The 16,531-nt window shown below is 42.4% G+C and overlaps 1 protein-coding gene across 5 annotated transcripts in view; it reads right to left on the bottom strand.

Annotated features, from left to right (window-relative positions):
• Positions 1–8,581, bottom strand: part of LOC119173660 (glutamate receptor ionotropic, kainate 3) — a 149,841-nt gene extending 141,260 nt beyond the window's left edge. For 2 of the 5 annotated variants that reach the window (XM_075896130.1, XM_075896129.1), the window contains exons 1-2: positions 8,131–8,581; positions 3,314–3,566 (exon numbers count right to left, since the gene is read on the bottom strand). In XM_075896130.1, the coding sequence (XP_075752245.1) occupies positions 3,314–3,461 (148 nt within the window). In that variant the 5' untranslated portion in view covers positions 3,462–3,566; positions 8,131–8,581. Of the gene's footprint in view, positions 1–3,313; positions 3,567–8,130 lie in introns of those variants that run through there. The other 3 variants (XM_075896132.1, XM_075896131.1, XM_075896133.1) reach the window with 3 other exon arrangements.
• Between the last annotated feature and the right edge of the window lie 7,950 nt (positions 8,582–16,531).

A 16,531-nucleotide genomic window follows, 5' to 3' on the forward strand; every position in this document is an offset into this window, starting at 1 on the left:
ATCGCTTAACTAGCGACCTCATATTAATTACATTGCAAGAAAAGGTGCGTGGGCATTGGTATATTACGTAGGATAAGCAACTACCGCGTAGGCATGAAAAAAGACACACTGATAATGATATATTTTTGATTCATTTCTCATCTACAATAATGACATTCCATCTCGTATCTCATCAAACATCCGTCTGTTCGCCGACGATTGCATCATATACCACAAAATTATCAGTCCAGCAGACCAGCTGGCATTACAACAGGATCTCGACCAAATTACATTCTGGGGCTCAATGTGGCAGATGAAGGTAAACACTGCAAAATGTAAACTAATGACATTCAGCCGAAAGCAGTCTAACTCGACTTGCACATATTCCCTCAACAATAAACGTATATTGGCATGAGAACACTATAAGTGCCTTGGCATTAACTTCACTTCGAATGTATCCTGGTCAACGCGCATTGAAAAAAATACTGCCACAACATCGCGCACACTCGGATACCTTAAACGTAATCTTCATATGCCGCCATTCATAACACGTAAACTAGCATATCAAACATTTGTCCGACCACAACTCCAATACGCATCATCTATCTGGTCGCCTCACTAAGCCTATGTCATCGACTCACTAAAATCTGTGTGAAACCACGCTGCACGTTTCGATGCGCGTGACTACAATCGCTATTCCTGTGTCACTAACTTGAAGGCTTCGTTATCACAACCATCCCTGGAATTGCGCAGGAAGACAGCTACTCTATGTTTATTCGATAAAGTCATCTACAGAACGCACGTAATACATTACCACTAACAAAGCCCCATCGCACATCTCGAAGGCTTCTTAATCAGCATAGTTTTGCTCATCATTTCGGCCACACCCAAGCATCTAACGCATTCATGCTAGCACGTGCCATAGTCCAATGGAATAACCTTCCTGATGATGTGGTATCTATTGGTGATTACGTGGGGTTTAGGAATAAAATACTAACTATATATGAGTGTGTTCCCTAAGCATGTATTTTACATTTGTGTTCATTCATTGTACATTGATATCTCGAACCGTTCAAAAATTTATAACGCATATTAGTGTCATATTACTACAGTGTATGTTATTGAACATTTTAGTAATTGTATAATACGTGACTTTTGAGTTCTTTTCGTTTGTTTTGTGTTCTTTTCAAATAACTATTGTATAGTCCCCCTTTCATAATGCTCCTACTTGGAGCCTCTGAGGAATTTGCAAATATATATATATATATATATATATATATATATATATATATATATTTATATATATATATATATATATATATATATATATATATATATATATATATAATCATGTACGTTGATGCTATTTCGGAATATGCTTCAGTACCTTTCTCTGGAGTTCCAGCTTACAAGTAACGGCCTCTAGTTCTTCTGTAAATTGAAGCTTTGCGCTTATGCCTTCGCCTGCCTAAAACAGTTGCTAACAATGTGTTATATCTCGAATCGAGGGTCCCTTCTTTTTCCTGCAGAATTAACCTTCTGACTGTTCAGACATTCTTAAGAATTTAAGAATCACCTTTACGACATTCAGAAATAACCTTTACTTCCACCCCGTATTTATTTTTCGGTTCTAGATGGCCCTGATATTTCACCCCACAAATTATATTTGTACAAAAAGGACTAGAGCCTCTAAAAGTACGTATGTGCTGAGTCCTGATAGTTCATACAATGTGGAAATTCAATTTGACGATATTTTTTCTAATAGCGCCATATAATTTCTCCATATTAATTTGGATGGTTTACTCCCAGATCACCTGCGCAGTATTACAACGAACATTATTATTGCCACAGACGCATCGGAATGTGATGAAAAATCATGGGTTCGTATATTCAGTCTGATTTTAGATTGGTTTTAGTCCCTTCGACTACCCTATTTCATACGCTTTTTGTGGCTGAATTTCTGGCAGTGGTGCTCGCCTCGCGCAAGCTGGATACGGCAATTACATCAGCTAGCAAAATAACAGATTCTCTATCCCTCTGTGCGGCACTTTCTCTTGGTGCTGATAAGTAACAAAGGCGTTTCGTGCTCTAGTATCTGCGCATTTGAGAAACGTCCGATTAGTTTGGGTGCCTGGCCATAAAGGCTTATTTTTAATTGAAATAGCCTATTCCATATCTAAGTCGTCGGTTAGCCGACCGATTCTACCGCACTGTTCGTCATGCGCTTATGTGACTGCGGCTCGATTCCGCAGACGTACGCTTATGGAAGTCTTTAAAGGTGCAGCACTAACAAATTCTTCCGAATATCGCCATTTATTATACCTCTGGCGAAGATGCTTTTGCCGAACTCGTAAACAAGAAGTATTTATCACAAGACTGGGTTGCCGGGTAGGAAATCTAAATTTCTACAAACACAGGTAGGCACCTTCGCCACTGTGCGCATTCTGTGATGAACTTGAAACAATGGATCATTCATTTTGGACCTGCAGGCGGTTCACCACCATACGGACAACCCCTTTAGAAATACCTTTACGTGGTATTTGTATAGATTCATTTGTGCCTCTCATTTCATTTTTAGGAGCTTCTATTTCTGGGTACTCTAATGCGACAGTATGCATGGCCGTTCGGGACTATAATAGTAAAAGTAGCAGGTTCACTATTTATTCTGTGTCGTTATCCTGACGTGTCTACAAGATTATATATGAATAAATAGCAGAGTAGTGCTCTGCTTTAATAAATAACATCGTTTTTTATATAAATGATATACGCATTAGATTAGGCATCATATTTTTCTAGGTCATCGGCTGTCTTGCTATTTTATTCTTACTATTCTAAATCTGCACAAAATTTTTAAAACCACTCAACTCTGGGACAATCCCCCGCAGTGGTTAAGCACCACGGTCAACAGTAAAACAAGAACAAGTTCGAGATAGGGCATCTTTCACTGGCCTTTATTTGATAGGTTAGAAAGCCGATGGTGAACACTGATTGCAGAGAGGGGTGGCGAAGAATTGCAACTTGAGGAGCAATTCAAAATACAGCGCCCTGCACATTAGGTTGGGGCTCTTTTTCTTTGGTTTTCAACGTGTTACTGCGTTTTACGCTGAAGATTACAAGCATAAATACCAGTGTCTTCTTGTTCCGATTACAGCGCTTGCTTAACGTTCATAAATGTATAGTTTACTTGGCGGGTTAAATGCTCATAAGTTAACATTCCAACTAACGCATGCCACCCGCACGCCTGTAAGCACCGGCATTTCTCACAGCCATGCATTCCTGGTTTGTTTCGGGGCAAATGCAAATATATACTCCGTAGGCATTCTCATGTGCTCACCGATGCGAATCACGTCGGCCGTACCGGCAACCCAGATGCTCGCTTCGGCGAGAACAACAGCTGCGCCCAGGACAAAGAATGGCGTCTTTCTCTTGATCCACGGTCTCGCCGATGTTGACAGCGATGGTGCACGTGCGACGGGGCTCATCTTGTCGCGACGAGCAGATTCACGTCGCACGGAGTTTTCTCGAACTTTTCGGTCAACAACAATGGTTGATCCTCCACCGTAGTGTCAAAGACCAGGGTGCACAGTCTGCAAGCGTTATTTATTGATGAGATTTCGTTAGCGTAGAAAGGCGCACAATATGAATAACACTGCATTAGCGATTTTTTCCCGTCTAAATTTTGTTGCTCGCAGTCAGGACCGCGCGAAAGCATACCCTAAAGGGGTACATTTAGTGGAAATTTTAAGACAGATCCTTGATTCTTCTGGCCTTGATACATTCAAAACATCAAAACTCACATTTTATACACCTTTAATCTGTCGCTTTGCATTCAAAATTGTGATTGAAATACTTAGAAAATTACAGGTACTTTTGCTTCAATTTAACACCGAGTATCAAGCTTCACCAAAAATGGCTGCTGATGTCGTGGTTGTTGCATAAAAAGAAAACTAAAAAAAGACTTTTTCGCCTATTAGTAGCCTGAAGCGTGATTTCTCAATTCCGAAAACATCACTCTTACCGCGAAACGACGTTTGGCATAAGTAAAAAAAAAAAACGCGAAAAGAAATAGAGGGTGGCGACGCTATCTTGCGATTCTTGCACCAAACACTATAACGTCATAAATTTTAAGGCGTCTAATAAAAAAACGAAGTACATTAAGATCTGTGGGTGCCTAAGATCTAGCTTACGATGTTTCATAAAATTGAATGGAGCCAATGTCACACAAATACTATCAATACAATTCAAAATTTTTGACGCGTTGCGCAGATATTTCAGCGTAAAATTTCAACCTTCAGCCCCACCTCGGTGGTGTAGTGGCTAAGGTACTCGACTGCTGACCCGCAGGTCGTTGGGATTGAATCTCGGCTGTGGTGGCTGCATTTCAGATGGAGGCGGAAGTGTTGTAGGCCTGTGTACTCAGATTTGGGTGCACGTTAACGAGCCCTTTTCCGGAGCCCTCCACTGCGGTGTCCCTATTAATCATATGGTGGTTTTGGGATGATAAATCCTACATATCAATCAATCAAAACTTCAACCTTTATTTCCTAAGCAAATAATGAACTTGTGGTAGTGAAACTTAAGACAGAAGAGTTCACAGATTGCAGTTCGTCAATATAAACAAAGTTATTGTTTCTCTTTTCTCATAAAGGTTACAGCGTGATGATGGCAGCCTTGTACTTCAGACAGACAGACAGACAGACAGACAGACAGACAGACAGACAGATAGACAGATAGACAGATAGATAGATAGATAGATAGATAGATAGATAGATAGATAGATAGATAGATAGATAGATAGATAGATAGATAGATAGATAGATAGATAGATAGATAGATAGATAGATAGATAGATAGATAGATAGATAGATAGATAGATAGATAGATAGATAGATAGATAGATAGATAGATAGATAGATAGATTATTTTTCTTTTTTGTCCCGTAAAGGTTACACGTGGTGATGGCCGCCATGTACTTCAGACAGACCGACAGACAGACAGGCGAAAAAAGCAAGCATAAGGACGGGATATAAGCAGTATGCATTCTGATTTGATTACTATTACGCTAACTCCAACGTTTTCTGCTTTGAAGGTATGAAAGCAATAGAAGATAAATAATTCTAATAGCCCATGTTTTTCAGACGATTCCTTATGCAAAATAGTGTTTTGCAGTGCTTCATTTAGTCGTCTCTGAAGTTTTCTTTACCCCAATCTATCATTTAGGTGCACAGTCTCGTACGCCTTTACAAGCCATGTACTAGAGCGCGTAATCAAGAGAATTGATCATTTCTCTTATGCTTCAAAAGCTATTTTCCCTATTACTTTTGTTTTTTGCACCTCCGAAATCGAAATTCTCTATTATAATATACAATGACGTGTGCTGCTTAGGGCAGAAGGGTCCATTTTTCAAAGACGCCTGTAGAAACTTTATAAATTATATGACCTGAACAAATAAAGAAACCATATTTGGGTTTCAGTAAAGGGGAAATCCGGAAGAGTTGCATGCGTATTTTTATAGATACTGCGCATATGTGTTAGGGGCTTGAGTGAGTTAGTAACATAACAGATTTTCTCGCATCACCCGAGCAACAAAAGGAAAGGACTGACAATGATCCTCTTTCTGGCTATTCCCGGAGTTTCATCGTCCTGTTTTTGTGCAAAGTGCCAGCAGTTATGGTGTGCCACGTACATAAGCATATCGAAGGGGCAGCACAGTTTTGATCCCCGAAAATTTGCATAGGGTTCCATTACGTATTATTGCTCCACCAGTGCTCCACACACCCAGGTGTCGCCAAACAAGGGCTATGTGCCTCTTTCCACTTTCGTTCCTCATGCTGCGACACATTTCGGACTATTCATACGCATATGATCGGCTTAATAACAGTAACACGGCTCTTTCTTTCTGTGGACGCCGAATATTTCCTATTTCTTTCTTGCGGTTTTACCACGCAGCGCACAAACATGTAAGCAGAGCAACGTGAACATTCATGAAGGATGTCATGTGGCTGGCCTTTTTCCTGAATACACACTCTGGAGTTTTGGGATATTTCTGGGACATATTTGCTTCGGGCACGATAATTGAGGTGTCCGTGGCGCGGGACCTACGTTTTCCTCATCTCAAGGAGAAAACAAATCGATATCTTTGGAGTTCGCTTAGAGCTCGCATACGTCATAACGTCACACCATCGACCACAGGGATTAAGTTGTTCAATGTGGCCCCTCACTAAAAGGATAGTAAAGAATATTCCGTAATTACATATATTCTCAAGAGTTGTGTCATGGATGTGGGGTAGACAAGTATATTTTCTTGATTTATAACAAAGAAGCTTTAGCATATAATCAGCATCTAACGAAAAAACAGAGTTCCCCCCCCCCTTGATATTAGCATTTGGTCCTATGTGTATTTCTGAGCACGCATACATTTACATATACTACGTGACTTTCTGATAATTTCATTGAGCATCCGCGTATAAAATACCTACACTTCGCTGCCAGCAGCGATTCTCCGCGAACTTTTTTCAGCCTTTAGCGACCTCCCTGGTTTGTCAACTTTACGTTCTGCCAGTATCCACGTTTCCATTGATGATTCATTATTTGTAGGTGAACACAATCGTAAATAGCCTGTAACAATTAGACGACTGCTATTCATCATTACGTAACACATTGTTTGACAGGCATGAATCAGACAGCATATGAAAGTGCATGAGGAGCGGAAAACTTACTCGTGTTATAGTCAGGCAGACCTAATGGTCGAACTGTATATAAGTTGGGCCAATAGGTAGTAGCCTTACTTGTATATCATAATATTGCTATAAAATTGCTGGTCTTCATTCACACTGACGGGCCGGCCACATTTCAATTATAATCATGGTGGAGACACAATTACTGTAATGCGTACTAACTCGTTGTCACCTCGATCAGGAAAGTGGTCTTTTTTTTTTTCTGGCCCATGAGAGGAGGGGACGCGTTTGCCGTTGGTCGCCGCAATATTCACATTCTAAGAGCAGCAATGTGCTTGAACAATTACGATCTGCCAGCTTACGTGTTCTGGGAAGCGCCTGCCATGTGTCGTTTTATGCAAAGGCTCGCATTTCTCAGTTTCTGTATGTAGACCGTATTGAAAACCAAACAACTAAGCACACAAAAAAACACTTGCACGTGCAGCAATCAGTACGAAAATGCAAAAAGCCCCACCGCAGTGGTCGAGTGGCTAAGGTACTCGGCTGCTGACCCGCAGGTCGCGGAATCGAATCCCGGCTGCGGCGGCTGCATTTGCGATGGAGGGGGAAATGTTGTGGGCCCATGTGTTCAGATTTGCGTGCACGTTAAAGATCCCCAGGGGTCGAAATTTCTGGAGCCCTCCACCACAGCGTCTCTCATAATCGTATGGTGGTTTTGGGACGTTAAACCCCACATATAAATCAATCAATCAATAAAAATGTGAAAAGCCGTGCTTCCATTTCTTTGGCGCACCTGGCTGATCAAAGCAAATGTGTCAAAGAAAAAAAACGAAGGAAAAAGACACAGGGTGGTGTTCGTGTAAATGGTCTGGCAAGACGCTTTGCAAAAATTTTTGCGGGTAGATTTTACGCAAGAACCACAACTAGGTGACTTCCGTAAAGACTTTCTTAAAAATCAAATTTATGAAACTTTATGAAAGCGTTTATCAGTAAAAATTACTAGATATTTCTATTTGTAGGTCTCACAAAGATGTAAAAATACGCACCTTTTGTTAAACATTACCACGCTAAGAGTGGCTTAATACCATGCTGTGAGCAGTTTCAACAGGAACCCTTAACCAAGGCGAAAACTAAAAACACAAAACATTTTCCCGCGTGATATTTTTAATTCTCTGCACTTCATTATGGTCAAGAGATAATAATTACATTGTTTTTGAACAGCTAAAAATACTTAAATCTAACCAGTAGAATCGCTGTGGGGGTGTACAGTGTACATTGTTTTCAAACGTGGCTATGCAGCGAAAACATTAACGTGCTAAATATTTTATGGACTAAATCAACTGATCCTCCAAATCTGCAATTGACCGAGTCATTTTCCTGTTTTCTTCGGCAATGACAGCAAAACCTATAATAGAAGTTTTTAATTTAGTAGCATAACGTCACGCATTCGAGAAGAGTGAGATGTAGAACGTACCTTCTCGGGCAGCTGAACACCGAAGACACACTTTTCGCTTGCCACCGAAACACTTTGTGCGGTCACATAACTTTTTCTCGACGGAATGCCGACACCTGTTTCCGGCAGAGATCTAGTTTCCGGCAGAGACCTTAGCCGCGTCCAACGCGTCCTAAGCGGTTCACGTGCACGTAGGAATATCTTTGGGGTCACCGATATTTTGGGTACACGAATAATGCTTTGGCTGATTTGAAGCTTGTTTTGAGGTGAAACTTTTAGTAAAAAGTCTAAGAACTAGTCTTATAAGGCTTCCATAAAGCGCTTACTAAAGCAGCAAAATACTTCTGAAATCAAAATTTGAAGAAAACAATGGCTACACACTTTCACCAACATACTCTCTCTAACGTTAAGCATTGGGAGCTGCCCGACAGCGAATGCACACGGAAAACCGCCGGCTGCTGCACCCCGACGATTGTCACGCGGTCGAAGCGCTCTCTCCAGCCGGTGCCGTGAAACCGTGAGAAAGAAGGAAACGCCGCGAGCGTGGCAGCGAGCGAAGGGAACAGAGCGCGGCCTCGACAAGTGGTAAAGCGAGAAGGCGGAAACTTCTAGCTCTATCGGTTGCCTCCGAGACGGTAGACGGTGCCGCAGTGAATCGGCTAAGTTCAAGCTCACTTGGTGTTTGTGATCGATAATGGCGCCATCTATGGATATACTGGCGTGCCTCGATGCCACGCCAAACTTAATTTGGCTTCTTTCAAAATCGGAGTGCAGTATAACCATACAGTCCGCTACAGTGGCGTAGCGGTTACAGAACTTACGGAGCTCTGACAGCTATTCGCAGGTCGTGGGGTTCAGCCCGGCTGCGGTGGTCGCATTCCTATATGGAGGCGTAGTGGTAGCGGCCTCCGTACTGTGCGATATCAGTGCACCATGTGGTCAAAATTTCTGTAGCCCTACACAATGGTGCTGGTCATATTTTTATTGGCGTTTCGAGAAGTAAACCTGCAGATAAGATTATTACTAGTATCGCTGCACAGAAGGTTTTATCTGCTTGACAGCACTACGCGCTGTTTCTGAGGAGATGCTCTCTAGAAACTCTAGTTGCAGCCTCGAGTCGAACACGAAAAACAGTCGGGCTTACCCCAAGCATTATTCAGCAACATGCGTCTGGTCGCGTCATCGCTGAGTCTGTCGGCATATTTTTTTTTTAAATCTTGGTAAAGATAGCACTGGGGCGCCTTTCGTGTGCATTATTAGAAAGCGGGTTCACGTACGAATAAGCAGTTCATAAAATCATAAAAAAACTGAATTCTCGTGCAAACTGTTTCTTTGTTTTTTTTGCTACTCACCTGAAAAAGCCTTGATGATTTTTTCATTCGGGCGTCTTCTTTGTTGGTGTCATCTTGCTGCTCCTTAAATAAATCCTCGGCTGGACCATGCGGTTTCAATTTATCACCGGGTGTCTCATCTATTTTTAGCCATCACAATAAAAAAATGCATTGTCTAAGGCAGGTGAATAAAGCCACTTGCATACTTCTGACAGCCATATTGTTCACTACAGACAAGTTTTGTTTTTAATTTAACAAATTTGTTAATGAAGTTATTAGTGATTTTAGGCAAGAAATAAGACTTGCAATGTTCGGGAACGTCTTCCGAAATTCTACTTGCACTATTTGCGATAAGCGAAATCTCACGTATACCTGCATGCTTGGGATATAAAAACAGCGCAAAAATAGAGACAATGACTAAAAACAAAAACCACAAGGTTCTTGTCTTTTTTACGGTGCTTGTCTCTGTCTTTGCGCTATTCTTACATCTCATGGATGAACCGCCGACTAGCCCAACTTTCGCTTCTAGTTCTCCCTTATACAAATTCTTTTTTTTTTTCTAGCTTTTACGAACTCCTGCAAAAAAAATGAAAAAGACCACGTGATTAGTGGATTACCGCGCCGCAAAGGCGCTGCTTTCATCTGCGGTTGAACGAACGGTGTGGTCATGACTCGCCAGATCCATTGCAGTGGTAGGCTGATAATTCCGCAGTGGATGGCTAGAAGTTGCAGGCGAATGAGCGTCACCTAGCTAGCAACGAGTGATTAAAGCAAAACTAATTTATCAACCTACCATTAAGGAATGCGGCGTGTCGCGGCTGCAGGTAATATCGCTACTTGAAACCTCGCCTGAGAGCAGCAGCATGTTCGCGGCATGCCACTGCACTGGTCACGTGGCCTTTTTTTATTTCCCGGGCTTGAAAAAAAAATGGCATACGTAACACTTTCTTTATCGCAAATAGACGCTCTAGAACTTTGCAAGTCTTATTTCTTGCCTAAAGTCAATAGTCACTGGGTGAGTTAGCCATTCTGTTTCACAAATCTGTTGAGTAAAAATAAAAAAATGTTTTTTAATGCGCAAGGTGGCTGTCAGAAATATCAAACTGATTTCGCTTGCCTACCATTACTATTGAGTTTTTAAGCCATGGGCCATGACTAAATATAGTTAAGACGTAGCCTCGTCTTCTGTTGTGGTTTTAAATGCGAAGCATTTTTTGGCGAACTTCGGCGACTTTGAGCATCTATCTATCTATCCATCTATCTATTGGCCTACGACTTTTAGCTCTCCTGGCCGTTTCGATAATGGTATCGATCGAAAATTGATATGGTATAACACGATTAAATGATGAACACAATTGACTAGTCATAGCATGATAATCATGACGTGTATGCCATGAATGTCATGATATAAATTTCATGCTCTTGCTGCACTTGCGGTGGTTTCGTTCACAAGTCATTTTGCAAAACTGATTTGGTAACACATGACTGCGTTGCGAACATAAGTGACAGGCCCTAACGTGGAAATCTTGTCTAGTCATGACTACTCGCCGCGCTGATGGTGCGCTCACGGTCGTTTCGCTAGCTTTACATATACCAAATTTGGTGCTACGTGACGTCAATGGATCCCGAATGTACATTACTGGTGAAAACATGATAATAGTGACAAGAGTGTTATGTAAAACGTGACTACATGCTACGCTCAGAGCACGCTCGCAGCCGTGTCGTTAGCGTCACATATACAAAATTTGGTAGTACGTGACGTGACTGAATGAAAGTAAAGATACGTCCAAACTTGATACTCTTGTTATGCGTGTTATGTAAGACATGGCTATACCTGCTACGCGCATAGCGCGCTTGCAGCCGTTTCGCTAGGTCCTTAAATAACAAATACCGTAACGCATCTCGTGTACAGACGACGAATGCAAACGACACGTCCAAACATGATAATCAACATGCATGTGATGTAAAAGAAGACTACGTGTTACGTTCATAGCGTGCCCGTGGCCGTTTCGCTAGCTCGACATACACCAAATTTGATATCGGGTGACGGGAATAGACGACGAAGATAAATGACGCGTCCAAACATGATACTCGTAATATGCAAGCCATGTACGCAAAATTTTTTTCTGCCTCGGGAAGTTGTGCTGATTTTCAAATGTCACATCAACTTTCCTCATTTCTTCATTCGTACTTTGCATATCATTGATTCTCAGTGGACATGATATTTGTCAATATTTAAGTTGTGAACTCTAAATTTTCAGTTGTGAATTTTAACTCGTCCTTGCTATATTTAAGATGACTGGAAGGTGAAATAAATTTACATTTCTATATGCACATTATGCGACTTGATTTACTTTATATGGGGCAACAATCATATAAAGTACGTTTACTCAACTATACAATACCTAAAGTTTCGCCCACTTGTCACGATTTACATGTTAGATATTTGTAGATCTTTACTACCTTTTTCATCAACACAGGAGCATCACCACATTATCACACTGAAGTGAATAATTTTAGAGCATTTTTGCAAAAGCACGAGACACCTATTATGACCACATAGTGGTGACAAAACGAGCATGTATTAGAATGACGCTTAGTGCGAGAATCACCATTGCAACTACAACCAAATTAACCTTGTATTTTTGTTTCACAGAACGCAGAGAGGCTTGTGACTACAGCGCCATATCCAGCTAAGGACATATCTATGAAAACAGAGTATTCTCGAATATCATATCATTCCTCTGGGGGATTCGTGTTTCTTAATGAGAATAAACACACCTTTCGCTCTGGTTTACTACGGTGTTTGTTTCACATGCAGGACAATGTCTTGTATTATCATTGTCATGGAGGAATGTAATGAATAGTTAAATGGGTTTCGCAACGTGTTATTGACAGTGGTTGTTTTCGAATCACTGGCGGTCACAGATGTCGCTGCCGTATTCAACGGGCCGCTGGAGAGACTCCCACTTAAGACTGGGTTCGCGCCGTTCAACGCACTGGCGCTATCATCACATTAGACAAATTTAGTTGGCGTTCGTAGCAGCCAAACGAATGCAGCCTGCTAGCCAGGCCGCGTCTATACGGAGGCACCACTGTTCAAGAGAATCGACGCACTCCATGGCTGAGAAAGCTAGCTTTGGGCCAACAGACACATGAGTTGACACACGCGGACTCATATTAAGCCGTGAGTGTGAGTCCCAGCGAGCACTGAGTTTAAAATATATTTCATGAGTGAGTCTGAGTGAGCTGCACAATTTTTGTCGACCTACAGAACCAACTACACTAGGCGAAAACTTAGCATTGGAGCGACGGCCGTGCAGGCGGATCGTCTGCACGTTTGTGCCACGACGCACGTAGTCCGGCAACTTACAGCCGAATTCAGTTCCACTTTAGGTTTTGCTTGGTGGCAGCACAAGTGCATTTAGTAGAACACGCATACGATGACATTGAAACTGACTGACTGACTGACTGACTGACTGACTGACTGACTGACTGACTGACTGACTGACTGACTGACTGACTGACTGACTGACTGACTGACTGACTGACTGACTGACTGACTGACTGACTGACTGACTGACCGACTGACTGACTGACTGACTGACTGACTGACTGACTGACTGACTGACTGACTGACTGACTGACTGACTGACTGACTGACTGACTGACTGACTGGCCGACCGACCGACCGACCGACCGACCGACCGACCGACCGACCGACCGACCGACCGACCGACCGACCGACTGAAGTGAACTTTATTTTGTCCTGAGACGACAAGTCTCCTAAGGGGGCTTGTCCGCGGGCCGTGTCCACGACGGGACCGGGAGATGGAACGCGATGGCCACGTCGTGGGCTCTCTGGACAGCTCGATTGAGAGTGACAATCAGATAAGCGTGCATGCATGTGTCTAATCACTGTATACAGAATTACTTTGAATAGAAAATTTCTGCGATCGAAAAGTTTTTATAGCATTTTACAGCCTTTTACCAAAGCGAAGAATATCTGACGATCATTTGTGTTCAGTCAACAAACGTTGTTTAACGCATGCACATACCCGAGATAGGGGAGTATGCAACACCCGAGGTCAAATGTTAACACTTCCATTGATAAATCGTGGTACAGTTGAAATAGCCATTTGCGCCATTGTACATTAGCTATAGGAGCTCAGCAAGATAACCATAGTCGCGAAGCAGGCACTGCAGCCAAAAGAAGCAGGTACCATGACGTGACTGAAACGAAAGGCTTAAAGATCAGTCACTTTTATTCCGAAGAAATGTCTTACAAATAACTACTTTATTGCTCTGCTTTCTGATGACTATTGTTGACTGAAATACACTAATCGACAATATTGTAGCACAAGACTCGCTTTTTTTTGTATAGAAAATACTTGCAGTTGTTTGCTAACACCACTGCATATAATTCTTTGTTAATATTCGTTTCTATTTTTGCGTGATCTTGTACGATTCGACGATGTATTTGACAAAGTTTCTCCTTGAAGTTCATTCTCTTTAGTGCTTTTTTGGCTTGTTCTTGTATTTTCGAATTTTGCATTTACTCTGAGCAAGTAACTTCCAGTGTAATTCTTTTCACTTTTCAGCTTTATGGTTTTACCTGTATGTGTTGTCTTTTTCGCTTCATGTATTTCCTTTGTATACTACTGCGCCTTTTCTTTATTATCATGTGTCAATATTTCACGCCTCCCAGAGTCTTTGCTTGCGACTGCAGCATCAATGAGTAAATGCACATTCGTTTAGAGATGTTGGCTGTTCGTGAAGCGCCACAGTTTGATAGCCACCGATTTCTCGTTTTGTTTTTTGCTTCTGTACACGCAGTACCTAACAGGTATTGTCTATAACACGAAACTTTGTTGGTAGAGAAGTATATTTACTTTCACCTCTTCAAAAAACAGGAACAGATGAAAATTTAAAAAAAAATACAATGAAAAGAAAATTTCACTAATGGCCGCATTGCACGACCGGCTAGCGGACCTGTTGGTGGTGAAAGGAACATAATTTCTGCAGCCCGGTAGGGAGCCCGGCGCATCGCCTGAAGACCTGAAAGAAAACACGAGCACATTCCGCATGCATGTGAAGTAAAAAAGAAGGGCAGCCGCGGCAACACTCTTGCTCTCCATTTTCGTTCCATCCTTCTATTTTTGGAAGTCGTCAGCGACGTGATCAGAGACATTTGCTGTTCCTGATTTATTTTCTGTAGAATTCCCGGTAACCGCCACGAATAAAATCGATGCTGCCACTGTCGAGAAGGAATACATGGGAGCTACAAGAATTTTTCGTCTCGTGCCAAGAATTCATGGACTGTTCAGGCTGATGGCACGGTATACCAGCAGAGACAATGCGGATGACTAGCCTGATATATCGTGACAGCCACTTTCTGTCTCATTTCGAGTATACCTTTCTCTGATAATCCCACACCAAGCTGGCAGCCGCCCATGGTCGAGCTGGAATCGTGCACGCCGACTTTACTAAAAGAACAAGCTTGCAGAACATGTGTGCCAACCAAGAAACGATAAAAAAAAGAAAGAAGCATTAACTATGCCCAGCTTTTCTTCCCCAACGCTTTCTCATACTTTTTGACTTATACAACAAAGAAAGTTTTACATTTTGACACAGGGTAACTCTGCAGGTGCGAAAATAATGTTGGTACCATTTCTTGGCGCACGCAGGCAACTATTGCAGGTTTGTAGCACCCACGGGGATTATAAGAAAACATGTTACCTGTTATAGACACAGATCACATTCCCCTGAACTACTTTTGCTTAAGTTTGCATTGAGAGTGCTGGCAGCTAACTTCTGCTTAAGTTTGCGATGAGAGTGCTGTCAGCTAAGTGCGTCAACAATAATTTCTTCCTGAAAGATATCGTGCTGCGAGAAATCACGCTTCTTAACAACGAATGTTGCCTGATAAGCATGCGCGCTTGATATAGAGGTATGACTAAGCATGAGCGCTTGATATAGAGCATAATCATTGGTTTCTGAAGCCCCGCCGCGGTGGTCTAGTGGATAAGGTACTCGGCTGCTGACCCGCACGTCGCGGGTTCAAATCCCGGCTGCGGCGGCTGCGTTTCCGATGTAGGTGGAAATGTAGGCCCGTGTGCTCAGATTTGGGTGCACGTTAAAGAACCCAAGGTGGTAAAAATTTCAGGAGTCCTCCCCTACGGCGTCTCTCATAATCATATGGTGGTTTTGGAACGTGATACCCCACAAATCAATCAATAGGTTTCTGATGATTACGGGAGTTGTTTCAAGTGCTAACAACGATCATCCTTAGTACTATCGGGGTGTCCGTCCCTTCCACTCGATTACTCAGGCAATCAACAGTGCGGCGATGCTACAGGGCGAAACCGTGACGAGGTAAGCGGCCAATCTCGGTCATACTGCGCAGAAGTTTATTGCACAACGTGGCTTCATACCGGAGCAGCAAACATTAACACTCCGGAAGTTTCTGCCATCAAGCGAATATCACGACGTCCCAATCAATCTTTCACCGCCTGTTCAACTAATCCAATCAGTATGTGTCCGCGATGCACGTATAGATGCGTGGGCGGCCTTTCACGTCGCATTGGGCTTTGACATGAGTATGTCAGCTTGTTTAAGAACGCGTTAATGTACAACGGCGTCCTTCCGCACTTCTAATCTTAATCGATGATTTGGCATCTCGTCGTTGGACCAGCTCGACTACCACTTTGGCACGACTAATTTAAAGCGATGCGCATAGGTGAACGGCAATCAGCCTTCTTGAACGGGAGGTCCATATTTCTGAGCTTCCTGGCAAGTCTCTTATCGGCGTAATCATTCTACACAATTATTTGTCAGTTTGCTTGCTTGTTCCTGTGTGCGTTCTGTGTGGTGAGCAACAGGTGTATCAAGATCACCGGCTGTTTCTTCTTTCATCTATTTTGTCCGAAAACGTTTAACTAGGAAACACACAGAGGGCGTGCTTCACACAAACAGAGGTTATTCTACTTCAGGTTTTGGTAACAGGCCACCGATTAGGCAACAACCTGCAACAGGCGTTGATTGACTGATTGATATCTGTGGTTGAGCGTGCCAAAACCACCACATATAAT

The sequence above is a fragment of the Rhipicephalus microplus genome, chromosome 5 (genome assembly GCF_043290135.1).
Source record: "Rhipicephalus microplus isolate Deutch F79 chromosome 5, USDA_Rmic, whole genome shotgun sequence".
Classification (NCBI taxonomy): domain Eukaryota; kingdom Metazoa; phylum Arthropoda; class Arachnida; order Ixodida; family Ixodidae; genus Rhipicephalus; species Rhipicephalus microplus.